The sequence below is a fragment of the Clarias gariepinus genome, chromosome 20 (assembly GCF_024256425.1).
Source record: "Clarias gariepinus isolate MV-2021 ecotype Netherlands chromosome 20, CGAR_prim_01v2, whole genome shotgun sequence".
NCBI lineage: Eukaryota > Metazoa > Chordata > Actinopteri > Siluriformes > Clariidae > Clarias > Clarias gariepinus.
Genome location: NC_071119.1, coordinates 15,922,596 through 15,937,777, shown reverse-complemented (window position 1 = coordinate 15,937,777; position 15,182 = coordinate 15,922,596). Strand labels below are relative to the sequence as shown.

The 15,182-nt window shown below is 37.8% G+C and overlaps 1 protein-coding gene across 1 annotated transcript in view; it reads left to right on the top strand.

Annotated features, from left to right (window-relative positions):
* LOC128508720 (serine/threonine-protein kinase MARK1-like) overlaps window positions 1-15,182 on the top strand; it is a 55,633-nt gene that overhangs the window by 35,471 nt on the left and 4,980 nt on the right. Inside the window, exons 4-14 of the mRNA XM_053480176.1 lie at window positions 1,205-1,253; window positions 1,368-1,433; window positions 4,478-4,548; window positions 6,125-6,181; window positions 6,317-6,553; window positions 7,509-7,628; window positions 7,730-7,829; window positions 9,251-9,363; window positions 12,364-12,520; window positions 13,633-13,805; window positions 14,805-14,890. Coding sequence (XP_053336151.1) covers window positions 1,205-1,253; window positions 1,368-1,433; window positions 4,478-4,548; window positions 6,125-6,181; window positions 6,317-6,553; window positions 7,509-7,628; window positions 7,730-7,829; window positions 9,251-9,363; window positions 12,364-12,520; window positions 13,633-13,805; window positions 14,805-14,890 — 1,229 coding nt within the window. The remainder of the gene's footprint in view (window positions 1-1,204; window positions 1,254-1,367; window positions 1,434-4,477; window positions 4,549-6,124; window positions 6,182-6,316; window positions 6,554-7,508; window positions 7,629-7,729; window positions 7,830-9,250; window positions 9,364-12,363; window positions 12,521-13,632; window positions 13,806-14,804; window positions 14,891-15,182) is intronic.

The window sequence follows — 15,182 nt, the reverse complement described above, 5'->3', positions numbered from 1 at the left end:
ACAGTTTCAAAAGGATTTTTTTAAGTATCAAAATGACTAAGCTTGTAATAACCCACAGTGGACTTTTTATAGAAAACATCTCTCTCTTTCTCCACTGTGAATTGTTTCTGTCGCTCCCTGCAACCAGCCCCCCTTTCCGATTTCAACCTGAAATGTTTAACAAAGAAGCGCAATCATGCTTTGTGCGCTTTGCAGTTCTAAAACTGTTTGGATATAATAATAAAAATATACAGATGAATTTAATTAAGCCTGTGAGTAAACGGCTAGTTTAGAAATATTTACCTGGTTCCAGCTTCAAAGTTAGTGATCCTAGTTAACCTTGTCCCCTTACACGTTTGATTAATTTCAATTGAAGTAAATTTAACTCACTAGAACAGTAATGCAAGACAAGAAAAGACAAAAAAAACACTGATTATCATCTCGATTATTAATACGATGACCTAAATTATTGGCACCCTTTAACATAATGCAGCAACTAATTTAGAAAAATGAGAAGACTTTTTTTGTTTGTTTACTTTACAAAACAGTGATTGCAAAAAAAAATCATCAGACTCCCTACAATTAAGATTATGTGATCGTGAGATAAGTAGTCTAACCAGATTTGATGATTGTTAAGCACTTTCAGCTCTCTTTATTGAGCTATCAAATTTCTAACTTTTTCAAGTGAAGAACCTTTTTTGCTATAACCTTATTTGTGCTTCATCGGCTTTCGTCTACTTATTAATTGTTTCCTATTTATTGTCTGATTTGTAAAACAACCACTGGCTGTTGTTTAGAAACTTATAATTTTTTTCCCATGTTAAACAACAAATCAGATACTGAAGTTAGCAAACCAAAACATGCTGGTTTATTTTATTATAAATGCTAGAGCAAGAATGCTCCTGTTGCTGATTAGCTGGAATAGTGTTGTGTGGTGCGGTCTGCTCCACTTTTTTGTTTCCCATTAACAGAGCCAGGGCAGACAGACAGCCAACAGAACATAAGCTGATATTTACCAACTTTGACAGAGTGCGTATTTGATCAAATTCACTGACTCTTACTTTAATAAATAATAACGGGATTTTACATGGATAAAAAAGCATGAAGTAGATAAAAGATGTGAATGAAAACGAATCAGACATGGTGATGGATACAAAAGACAGGGAATACACAACACTAGGAAATAAGTAATGGCAGTATTAATATTTCATATTTTTTCCCACAGCTATTTAGAGAAGTCCGAATAATGAAGATCTTGAATCATCCAAATATAGGTATGTATATGTATTAATGCATAGAATATTTTTTTTCTTTTCCCAATAGTAGATTGATTTTTTTTAAACATTTGTCATGCTTTTATATTTCATGTATAATTTTTTAAATTTCAGTGAAGTTATTTGAAGTAATCGAGACTGAGAAGACACTCTATTTAATAATGGAATATGCGAGTGGAGGTAAGTTTTCCATTTATACTCTATGTGAATGTGCAAATAAACACTCTTTACACATGTGGTAAACAGAAAAAACATTTTAGAGCATACAAGCCTTTGCAAGTCAATATTAAACTACTCGAGCGCTGTCTGTCTTTGCAACGTCATCGTGATTGTTCTCCTGATCCGCAAACGAAAAACTATCACCTTACATTCATGGTACTAATCTAGTCGTTTCAACAGACTGTTAAGCAAAGATTTTAAGTTGGTTTGAAGGCAACAAGATATGTTTTCCATAACAGGAAATTTTTATTTTATTTAGCTCCACAGGTTGCTACTGTATATCTCCCTTGGTTAAAAAAGCAGCAATGCACATGTACGGTACTCTTGCATACACATTTGCAAAGACAAATGTAACAATTTTTGGGATGTTCGGGGAATAAAGGGCTGGAAGCAGTCTTAGTGAGTCTAATAACATTAGTATTCTTTGTTGAGTTCTGTTTCTGAAGCACACTGTCACTCAGAAATGTCACTTCCCCCATTTCTCTTTGTCTGCCAACACAAAGAAAGACGCACATGTATATGAACTGCATAATGAGTCACAGGTTAAAAGCATTATGTGTTACCTCGCCTGCTTGGGAGCTGTCCGGCCTGTAGCCGACTCCCCCCATTTTCCCACGGGGAAAGGAAAATTGCCGTAGCATCTGTTCACCCCTCACCATGAAGTGCCAGATACCATCAAGTGATGCATCACTGTGCGTTAGCATCTTTCATGCGGGGGAGGAATTCAATCAGGGCATGGTCCAAAAGGAGGGGATAAAAGTTAACCCCTGTAGGTACTATCAGAAAGTGAAGACCCCTTACTTTCTGGTCTGACACTCCTTCTCAATGGTGCTGTGCTTTGTTTCTCTCACTGGAAGTTTTCTACTAACAATCATCCACCACCTGAGATAGAACAGTCCGTAGAATGAATGTTCCCCAGTCTGATGCAATAGTCTGCATAAAAAAAGGGAGCGAAAAGTCAGGTGAATGCAAGAATCAACCTCTTTTATCTAGTAAAAAGCCCGGTAGCTTGGCTCCATCCACTGGACCAGATCTGGAGCTCCCTTTTTTAGTGAGGTCAGTCAGTGGGCTGGTGACATCTGAAAAATTTGAAACAAACTGCCAGCCCCAGGAACAGGCTCATCCCCTTTTTAGACTTTGGACAAAAAAAAATCCACCATTGGCGTCAAGGTGTCTTACTTGTCCAGAGTCTTGCTTCAGGGTTTCGTCATGCGACTGCTCCTAAAAGAAATCTCCAAAAGGGAATTCCCTATTTGGGAAGGAGCCTCCCCCTTGGTGTATCCCTAGAAAGTAATGTGCATTCTACACCTTGCTTATTTTTAACACAGGACCCAATCATGGGCATTTTGATCATTAAAAACTGCATATCCCTGGCAGTCCACTCCTAGGATTAGTGGATCGTTGATGCATAGACAAACCACTGCTTTCACTTTATGTTTTCCCCTGAATTGAAAGGTGATGGGGAATTAGTTGATCATCACATCACCGTGAACACACCTCACCTTTACCAACCGTGCCTTCCCTAAAATCCTTACTGAAGATTAATTATGCAAAGTTCCACCAGTGGGGGGAGAAAGGTCATTAAAGGAGACATCACAGGGCTAGGAGATGGTGAACTGGAAAAAGGAGAGGAAGGCAAAGCATGAGTTTGGGTGCTGTTTTTTTAAGAAAGGGGCCCCTGTTTCTGAGGAGTGGGTACAAGTAAAGGGCAAGGAAGGGCAGGGAATTATGAGAAATGGAAATTTCTCTAAATCATTTCTGGCTGCTCCAAATATGCCATTTGGTATTCCTCCGCCATCTGGACTGCTCCTGCAAGTGACCCCAGTCATACGCATTGGAACCACTCTGCAGTCCCTGGCGGAAGGAGGGCAATGAACTGCTCCAGCACCACCAGGTTGAGGGTTTCCTCAGGAAATTCCCTTGCCAGTAGCTCCCTCTGGCATGTGTCATAGACCCACTGCGTGAGAGCAAAAACGAGGCCATGCTTACCTAGTGTCATCAGGAAAAAGTTATGTCGTTGTGTTTCAAGGGTATGGCCTACCCATTTTAGATCTGGCTATGCCAGCATGCTGTCATTGAGAAGGTACTGTGGCCCATTTTTAAAACTGTAGAACAGCCTCGAGGTCATCGTTTGACCCCATTTTGGATGGCAAGATGTTGTGTGCTTTTCCAGCAGTATCACCTGTGGACTGTAATAGATTGTATTTCATAGTTTTTTCTTAAGGTTTTATTGTCTTGAGGTGACATTGAAAGTGAATATATCAGAAATCGGGACGGGTACGTCTGACCCAGTAAAAGTGTAACGTTTTGTTGGCTTTTATTTGTATTATTTGTCACATTTATCTGATTTAAAGAACCCTGCTCACGTAATTGTGGAGACTAATCTAGAGACTAATTTGATGTGTTACATGTCCCATACTTTGAGTTTAATGTTATTAGAAACCAGATTTTAATGTAGTTTGATTGTATCAAAATATCAGATGTGAGCCAATGGTATGAACAGAATTGTGTCAGTACTGCTTGTAAATTTGGTTCTAAAGAATAATCTACTTTATGCCATGTGTGACTGGGGGTTACTCACTGGGCAGAGAGTAAAGGGGAGTGATGACTCGGTGGTTACTTGGGTCACTGTGAGTTCAAAACCCAGCACTGCCAAGCTGCCCCGAACCTTAACTGTAACTGTAAGTCGATCATGCAATTTAATTTATCTTTCTTGTCACTATTAACAAACATTAGGAGGTCTAAAATTGTCAAATTCTTTAAAAATACACCACTATCTTTGTAGAAAATACAAATCAATTGCATTTTCCAAGAATGTAATTTTAAAATACTCCTATTTTGCAAGCTTAGTGTTTTTGCCACTTCTTTTGAGTTTATGGTCGTTTAAAGGTGCATTACCACCACCTACAGTACTGGACTGGAATGTGGCGCAGAAGACTGGCAAAAGTTTGTAAAACTTTATTTTCAAGAAACTTCATTACACCACCCTCTGTGTTTAATTACAGGTGAGGTGTTCGACTACTTGGTCGCTCATGGCAGGATGAAAGAGAAGGAAGCCAGGGCGAAGTTTCGGCAGGTAAGCTCTAACCAAGCAATGCATACTTCACTTAACCCTATCAGTCACCTAAATCCTCATTAATTCACTGTCCAGATTTACAAACAGCAGCATGTAATGGGCCTAGTTTGCATGGGCACTAAAATGGCAACTAGTGATATAATTGCCTATAATTTAGCCAGTACAGCTGGGTATATCATGAATCAGAGGAAACATGAGTCGCCGGTGATGATTTGGGTATTTTGGACTGATTCGCTTCAATAAGGATAGTGAATCAGAGAACTGGGGGTTAAGTGTGTGTGTGTGTGTGTATGTGTTTGTACTTGCAGCCTCATTCTCATGCTGCAGCGCTGCTGCAGACCAGTAGCTGATCTGACCTTTTTAAAGCAAATCACCCTGCTTTAGTTTTTGCATACTAATGAACCACTGCCTTACCTCCATCCAGCCTGTTACACTACACTGGCATCGGCATGAAGCAGGGGCAAAGAAAGACATTCTGAGCTTTCAATGCTGAAATTTTAAGTAACATACAAATAATATTTAATGACGTTTTACTAAATTCTATAAGAAGCTGTTTTTTGCAATCAGTAATGAAATTGCTGTAATGCAGAGAGACAATACTACACTGCTAACACATGACCCTCATTCAGCAACAGCTACTGCACACTAAATAGACTTTAAGAATGTCTACTGCATAACTATACAACATTTAACCACTAGAATGATCGAAAAACACACACACACACACAAACACACACACACACACTAATTTATTCCCAGACATTTTTCATTTGCCACGCTCTTTCTTGTCATCACGGCTACCAACCGGGGGAACATCTCACATCTTCCCTCTTTCAAATATATCAGCTCACAAACACCCATGTACGGTGGCCGAGAAGTGCAAAACAAAATAAAAAATTAAAAATCAAAATAACCAAACCGGCACAAAAAATAACAAATCAGAAAACACAACAACCTATCCAGAAACAAAATACTAAATGAGAAAAACAGGAGAACAATTCAGTAAAACCGGAAAAAAACGTAGAGTGAAATTCTTATCGCTTATTGGAAGAGACATCTGTCACTTAAGATATACAGTACAAGAAGTACCACCGTCTCACAGCATTTAAATGTCCATGAGGCTGCAGTAATTCCTGTATATTTTGAGTGACAGGTGTCTCGTCCAATCAGCCGTAAGAATCAACAAACCAAAAAAAGGTAGGTGTGGAATTAAATTCTTACCGCTGAATGGACGAGACATCAGCCACTCAAGATCAACTGTTAAAAATTTCATAAGAATTTCATTCGCAAACCACACCTACCTTTTTTTGGTTTGTCGATTCTTACCGCTGATTGGACGAGACACCTGTCACTCAAAATATACTTTTATATTAAATTTGTAATTTTGTTTTTCGTTATCGTTATTTTATATTTGTTTTGCACCCATGATTAGCTAGTTTTGCTGTTCTTGACAGGAGAAAAAGTTGATGCTGTCGTTCTTGATAGATCTGTCTAATGGGAACTTTTTATTATTTTGTTAGATGTTACATTAGATGTTCCTTTTTGATGCTGCATGCACGTTACTGCTGTGTTTCAGATTGTATCTGCAGTGCAGTACTGCCATCAAAAGAGAATAGTACATAGAGATCTTAAGGTAAGTATTTATCGGAGATTTCAGTGCACTCTATCATAGACAGGCCTGCTGTAATTTCTCCTACTAGTAGTAGCAATAATGCAAGAACTGCTAGATTTGAATTCATAACTATCACCTCTTTGTCTCGAACCTGAGGCTGAAAACTTATTGCTGGACGCTGACATGAATATTAAGATCGCCGATTTCGGCTTCAGCAACGAGTTCACGGTGGGAAATAAGTTGGACACATTCTGCGGCAGTCCTCCCTACGCCGCCCCCGAGCTCTTCCAGGGCAAAAAATACGACGGGCCCGAAGTCGACGTCTGGAGTCTCGGCGTCATCCTGTATACACTCGTCAGTGGATCGCTACCTTTCGACGGACAAAATCTAAAGGTTTCATTTAAAACACGCTTCAGTTGAATCAGAAAGTGTGAAATGATCATACAGATACTGTATAAACTATATAATGTATAAAATATTATGCATGATATATCTCAACGTAGACACATATAGGCGTTTTTGCATCTACAGTACTTCGAGAAATATCATGCATAATATTTAAATTCATATTTTAAGATGAATTTACACATCTGAATGAAGGTGTAAATATATCAGTGTAAAAATAGATGCAAAGTTTATGTGGTGTGTTTTTTCCTACACCAGCATTATATTAAAAATTTAAAATATAATCAAAAATAAATTAAAAAAAAAAACACAGCAATATTATTTATTTTTTATTTTGCCCTGCATTATTTATGTTACATAAGGAATAATACATGACAAAGTGTGTTGTTGTTGTTGTTGTTGTATGAAGGTGAGGGTGGTCTAATGTATAATCACTCGTTCCACACACTAAGTAGTGCCCTTTATCAGGGGTTAGAGAATGATTTTGGAATTCAGTCTTAGTTAGCTTGTCTTAGTTGTAAATAAAAGAAAAAGTATTATTCAGAGTCAATTTGGAACGGACTTAAAAGGAGACAACGCTATCAAATTGCTGAAAGTGCTTCCATGACTGGTTTTCAATGTGGGTTATTTGGCAGGCGGCTGCTCTCTCTTCAGTACGCAGTCCGTACCGACCAACTTTCACCCATACTGGCGTCCAACAATTAGTGTAATTAACAGGAATTAGGAACCTGGGACGCGTGATGCATATAGTTAAACGTCCCAGTGCTGTTACCGTCACGCGTGGAATGCTTCTCGTCCAATCAGATTACTCGATCGGAATGGGCTATTCTGTATTACAACAGTTATGACATGCTGTGGATTTAATGTGTGATTTAGATTCAATTTCTTATTGTTATTATTGTTGTTGTTGTTATTGTTATTATTATTATTATTATTATTATAGGAGCTGAGAGAGCGAGTGCTGAGAGGAAAGTATCGCATCCCCTTCTACATGTCCACAGACTGTGAGAACTTGCTTAAAAGGTTATTAGTGCTGAACCCTCTCAAACGAGGCAGTTTAGAGGTAACATTTATGTTTTTTCTTTGTTTTATTTATTTATATTTTTTTCCTCAATTATTTATTTGTTGTTTACCAATTGTGATTTCTTTCCCTTTTTTTTTAAGCAAATCATGAAGGATAAGTGGATGAACGTGGGCCACGACGACGAGGAGCTACAGCCTTATACCGAACCCGAGCCTGACTTCAATGACAGTAAACGGATCGGTAAATTCCTTCTATAAACACACATTAATTCCAGGTTAATCAAAATGGTGTTCTCTGTTTCAGGACAGTGATTACGTTTTTTTTTTTTTTTTTTTTCTTTCACTGATTACTCTGCCCCAAAATCTGCAATGCACTATATAAATTTTTCCACTTGTCGACGCCCACTTAACCTTGTTAATCGTCTTGAGAATTAAAAACTGTTCTAACACGAGGTACTCAGAGATGAGTTTACAACCTGTGTACTACAGTCGTTTTTGTTGCACAATAGCCATTCTTAAAAAGTCATGCTTTATCATAGCTTCAAGGACTGTTGAAGATGTTGAGGTTCTCTGTTTGAGTGATAAAAGATGGATAGGATCAAGAATGAGTCCATCAGAGGGACAACCCATGTTAGATGTTTCGGAGATAAAGTCAGAGAGGCCAGATTGAGGATTGATTTATGGAAACAGTGAGAGAAAACATGAAGTTAGTTGGGGTGAGTGAAGAGGATGCAGAGGATAGGGTTAGATGGAGGCAGATGATTCGCTGTGGCGACCCCTGAAAGGGAACAGCAGAAAGACAAAGAAGAAGAAGTTGCTAAAGGACTTATAGAGTGAATTTTATCTAAAGAATAAAAGAAATCCAGAGGTGGATTTAATCCCGAATGAGTTTACAGTATCCAAGACTGATGATCCGCTGAAGCAAGGGTGAGTCTTGGGAATACACTGTTTTAGGGATGTGCAAGTCTCACATGGAGACGCCGTCCACAACAGCAGAAGGTGAGAGTGTGGAAAGCTCTGAGCAGAAGTAGCTCATTAAGATAAATCAGGCAGGAGAAGTGTGTCACGGTCGGGCATGAACATCGTTCATCATCTGCCTTACAGTACAGAGTACACGTTCAGCTCGACACAAAGAGAGACGTGCCGCAATTATAATCCGCAAGTAAATAAATCATTTGTCATCAGTCCATAGATTAGGTTTAAGGCTTTAACTCAGCACTAAGAAAATCCAGTTTACACATTTAGGAATCTCTGTTAATAGGAACTGCTTCAGTTTTTGCAGAGTGCATTAAGATTTCAGTGTTTGTATTTTTATTGAATTAAAGTGTTTTTCTTATGGTTTTAAAACAAACCTGAATACGATGCTTATTGAATAAGATTCAGAAACATTTCTGTTGCATTGTGTGTGATCTGTTTGCGCCATCTCCTGGCGATCCGTGATAATCATCAGTTCACACAGCATGAGATGAACTGCATTGTTGCTCTGGGAAAACTTCTTACACAGTGTGATCATAAATATAGTACAAAAATATAGTAAATATAGCTTTAATATTTAAACATGTCCCATTTATCGTTAACTGTATTTAAAAATAGATCCTTTTATGATGGCTTTGTATTGAGATACGCGATTGAGAGCTTATCTTTGTTCTCTGTGTTCCTCAGAGCTAATGGTGACGATGGGATTTCCAAAGGACGAAATCACAGAGGCTCTCAAGGGACAGAAATACGATGACATCATGGCTACTTATCTGTTATTGGGAAGAAAACCTTCAGAGGTTAGCGCAAGGGGCTCAGTGTAGGTTACAGCACTGATGAGAGTGTCATGATAAGCACAGTGGGTTAATTATTGGGTTTTTTAACACACAGAGGGCACAAAAGCACATTTCTATGATGCAGTAAACAAAGCTTGCTAAGAAATTCGGCTAGTTTAAATAGGACCCATATACTGTACGCTGAATATCCATTAGAATTAGCTGTGATAACAGACGGGTTGTTTTTTTCGCTGTCCATCATGCTCACTAAGCTGATACAGTACAGCAGTCATAGCAGAAGTGTGCTGAAATTTGCTATTGATTTTTTCCACTTAAAGCCAGTCCTTGGAGAGCAAAAGATACTCAGTGCAGACATGCAGACTGGGGAATGATTGCTCGAAAGAATGCGTAGATGGATGGACTGCAGTTTCATATATAAAGGCTGTTCCTTTAAAAACAATAGACAGCTTAGTTTGATTAATAAAAGGTTTTATTATGGGTTTTTCATAAGTACTGCCTGGTTCATAGGGACACTAAACATTCAGCAAAGAACTACTGTTTACGTTAGACTTGGGCAGAACATAAGCCGATTCTGTATCTTTAACACACCTGACTGAATCTATGCACAATGGACTCAGTGATGACTGGACATTTTTTTAAAGTCATGTTAACAGTGTGCATACATATTTGAGTTAAAGCTAATTAAAAACATAAACTGCTTTTCTGTCCACATTTCATTTAAACTGAACCTGAAACAAAAAGCTAAACTGTAAAATATAAGCCTTTTTGTATGGAGTATTTTTTCAAACACTTGACAGGTGGAGGTGGGTCTGCATCAAGGATCGGCTCTAAGCCCTTTTTTGTTAGCTCTGGTAATGGACAGGATGACAGACGAGGTAAGACAGGAGTCTCCATGGACTATGATGTTTGCAGATGACATTGTGCTTTGTAGCGAGAGCAGGGAACAGGTAAAGGAAAATTTGGAGAGGTGGAGGTACACTCTGGAAAGCAGAGGAATGAAGGTTAGCCGCAGCAAGACGGAATACATGTGTGTGAATGAGAGGTACTCAAGAGGGACGGTGAGGCTACAGGGAGCAGAGGTAAAGAAGGTGCAGGCTTTTAAGTACTTAGGGTCAACTGTCCAGAGCAATGGAGAGTGGCAGGCTGGAATGGGTGGAGAAAAGTGTCAGGTGTGTTGTGCGATAAAAGAGTATCAGCGAGAATGAAAGGAAAGGTGTACAGGACAGCGGTGAGACCAGCAATGCTCTAGGCTTAGAGACAGTGGCACTAAAGAAAAGACAGGAGGCAGAGTTGGAGGTAGCAGAGCTGAAGATGTTAAGGGTTTCTTTGGGAGTGACAAGGATGGATAAGATCGAGAATGAGTTCATCAGAGGGACAACCCATGTTAGATGTTTTGGAGATAAAGTCAGAGAGGCCAGATTGAGGTGGTTTGGACATGTTCAGAGGAGAGATTGTAAATATATTGGTAGAAGGATGCTGAGGTTGGAACTGCCAGGCAGGAGGTCTAGAGGAAGACCAAAGAGGAGATTTATGGATGCAGTGAGAGAGGACATGAAGTTAGTTGGTGTAAGAAAAAAAGATGCAGAGGATAGGGTTAGATGGAGGCAGATGATTCGCTGTGGCGACCCCTGAAAGGGAACAGCCAAAAGACAAAGAAAGATTTTTTAAACACTATAGTTATAGTCCGATCGATTGTTAATAATTAAACGTAAATGCATTAGAAATGTGATTAGAAATTGAACTGTAGTCACTGAACTGCAGTTCGGTACTTAGAATAGTACTCAGTCCGCATTCAGACCCATCTTCCAGAAAAAAAAAAAAAATTAATTAATTTAGAAGGGTTAAAAAGTTAATTTCATGGCATCATTAGAACCAATTTATTGAGCCCTGCTATATCATTCCAAATATTTAAGTTAATAAACTATTAAGCACCAAACGAAACCAGGGAAGTACAATACATGCACTGGATACACAGAGCAAGTCCTGTGCAAACGTCTTAGGCACCATATTACTGTATATACTGTACCAATTTTGTTATATACGTTCATCATGTTTGCATAATTTTGTAAAAAATTATTTAGTATTTCCATATATAACTTTAATTAATAAATAAATAACATTACAGGAGAATATATGTATGGCTGTAAAAAAAAAAATATATATATATATATATATATATATATATATATATAGGTCAAGACAGACCAGTTTTCAGATAGAAATAAAAAACCTAATGTACACTCCTGGGATTTGCATAAAAATAGAAAGAAGCGAGTGTGACAAAGTTACCAGAAGTACTCATATTCTCCCGCAAGCTCAGTTAAACCTAACAACTGTTTTCCTATAAAACTGCACAAATCTGTGTCTAAAACTCCTGACTTTAACCAATGAGTTTTCACTCCAAATATTGACTGTTTATTTGATTACTCTTTATTGGATTATATAGAAGTTTCTTTTATGCAGAAATGTTTTCAAAAGCATCTTTTTCTTATGCCATATTTTTGTATGTGCCGAAGACATTTGCACAGTACTATACTGTAAATAAAACAGCTGTTTGCTTAAGAATATAAGTTTTTCAGTCGCTTCTTAATATTTTTATGCAAATCCCAGGACCGTACATTAGGTTTTTTGTTTGCATCTGAAAACTGGTCTGTTTTGTACTATATATTTTTTTCTTTAAAGCCATTCATATTTTCTCCTGTAATGTTATTTACTTTTACTTCAAGTTATATATGGAAATGCTGAATGATTTTGTACATAATTATGCAGACATGATAAACATATATAACAAAATTGGTACAGCATATAATATGGTGCCTTTTGCACAGTACTATACAGTATGTTTACATGATGCTGGACTTTAGCAGTGAGTCACTGCTGAAGGGGTCATTAATAGTTTTATTATATATTACTAGTGTTTTATATATATAGTAAGAGTAATAATATATATTTCACCTGAATACCAAAGCAGGATCAAAACATCCAATTTTTTTTTTTTTTTAGGTTGAAGGCATCGAGCCTGTGTCCATCAGCAACCTGTGTCCTAGACCCCGCCCTACCAGTGACATCAATACCAGCACTAGCCAATCCCCCTCACACACCAAGGTCCAGCGCAGTATATCGGCTAATCAGAAGCAGCAGCGGCGGTTCAGTGATCACGGTGGGGATGATATTAAACCAAGTAAAGTTACAGAGCTCTCACTTTCCTCTCTCTCTCTCTCTCTCTCTCTCTGTTAGACAAATACATTTAGACTCAATTCTTCACATGAAATGTCAGAATAGTAGTAAAGAGAGAGACTTATTTCATTTTTTTTCTTTCATCTCTTTCCCAGTGTCTCAGAAGTTTACAGACATTTTATTAGTATTTGGTAATACTGCCTTTAAATTGTTTAACTTGAGTCAAACGTTTTAGGTAGTCTTTCAAAAGCTTCCTACAATAGGTAACTGGAATTTTAGCCCATTATTCCTGAACGAACTGGTTCGAGGTCAGGGTCGCTGAAATACCTCAACTTTATCGTCCTTAAGCCATTTTGACACAAAGTATGCTTGGGCCCATTTGTGACCCCAAGCTTTACCCTCCTGACTGATATCTTGCTTCAATATTGTGTATCCACATAACCTTCCTTCCTCACAATGCCATCTATTTTTGGAAGTGCACCAGTCCCTCCTGCAGCAAAACCCCCTCACAATATGATGCTGCCACCACCATGCTTCACGGTTCTTCAGCTTGCAGCTTGCAAACGTTTATAAGACTAAAGGACATTTCTTTTGTAAAGGGCAATTATGTAGTAATAAATGTAGTAATGCTTGTGCAGATAAAGGTGGTGCGGTCAGGACTGGCTGATTTATTTTGATTTTCCCATGATGCCAAATTAGGAAGCCAGAGTTTAAAGACCTTAAATACATCTACTGGTAAACCTTTAGTCGAGAACTTTGTGAGAAGCCTGTCAGGAGCTTCTAAGGACATGACATCATTTTCATCAAAAGTTTTTAAGCTGTTTAAAGGCACAGTCAACTGATTGGATGTAAATTTCTGCCCTAATTAAATTGGAATATAGTGATGTAACCCTAGATTTCTAAGGCAAATAATCTTTAAACAGTTGCTGAAAAAATGACATGTGCCATGCATATATAGTTGTAATAGTAAATTTTACATGAATGTTTAAAATGTAAGCAAACAATAAAATGTTACAAATGTTATTATTATTATTATTATTATTATTATTATTATTATATACAACCTAATATTTTATTTTGAATGTGTACTCTCAGTGGGTCCCTCGGTCCCGCCTGTAGTGTCGTACACCAAACGCACCAGTGTCGAGAGCGAACAGAAGGAGGAGTGTGAGAACTCACGCAAGTTGCTGAGCGCCAACTCAAAGTCTGACGTACCAGCGTCTCCTCTGGCCCCCGTGGAGAGGAAAAAATCTGTTACTTCAACCGGAGTGAGGACCTGCACTCACTCTTCTCTTTCATACCTCCTTAGCTGATCGGTGGTGTCAGTAAATGTCCAGTATACAGTACAAAGTACTGTACAAAAAAAAATCCTCACTTTGTTGTTAATTACTAATTTTACTGACTATTAAATACACTGCATGGCCAAAAACGTTACCACTTCTTAAGGGTCAAATCATTGGCCGAAACGAAGACACAGCCAGTAAATTACTGAAGGACTGTGAGAACACATTTTTAAAACATGAAGGGATAGTGCTAAACTTACTTTGTGACAAGAACAAAAAGAATGAACTACTGTGATTGGGGATCACTTAAATGTTTGGTGAAGTTGCATCATAAAAAAACAAGAGTAGAAATCAGTGGTGTGTTTAATAGTGAAAGTAAGAATACAAGAACATAATGCAATATAAACTTAGGATTAGAACCAATGCCTTTAATGAATGTTAAAGTGTGCTTTTGGTAAGATAAGGAATAATTTTTATATTTGAATTGGCCAACACATTAAGTGCCATAACCAAAGGTAAAGGCAGTCGAATATATAAAGGCAGACAAAATATTAGACCTCGACCTTTTTTTTTTTTGGTCACAAAAAGGTCCTTAGTAATAACAGTAATAAACGAGATAATAAAATCTGTGAATTTTTTATTTGTAGCAATGAACTGACATATCGACCTGCATAAAATTTTAACTGAATATGAAAAGATTGTCTGGCTTTCACATGCTTGGTTAATAAAGCGTCCAGTTTGCTTAATTTTGCCATAAATACCTTTTCATTATTGGAATTATTATAAATATCTTTAATATAAAAATGATGCTTCATGTTCATGTTAAGCACATAACATTGCATGTTCAGTTTGATCTTTAGTGAACATTTGAATTAGGACATTTTAACTCAAACCGAACCTATGAGCGAGAGAAGGTAAGCGCTCTAATTCCTGTGCTCTCTTTCACTCACTCCCTTTCTCTCTTTTTATTCACATTATTTGCAGACTAATGGAGGCATGGCACGCAGAAACACATACGTGTGTGAGCGCTCAGCTGACCGTTCCTCCATCCCCAATGGCAAAGACAGCAGGTTAGCACTCCACACAGTAATGCAAGTGCAGTAAAATCTACATTTATACAGAGGTGCTGGTTTATTATGTTGCAGCTTCTGTTGCATTCAAAGAAGTTGGTTATAGATTTGTTTTACAGTGCTGTACTGGAATTATAAAATGGTCCATGATCAGAATATGGATCATCCAAGGGAGCAACTTTTTTTTGTTTCTTATGTGGCTACTAGAGACAATTTCTTTTTTTTCTCACAATGAATAAGAATTTGCTGATGAAACAAATAAATTAACTACGTGTAGTCCCTGACTCACGAA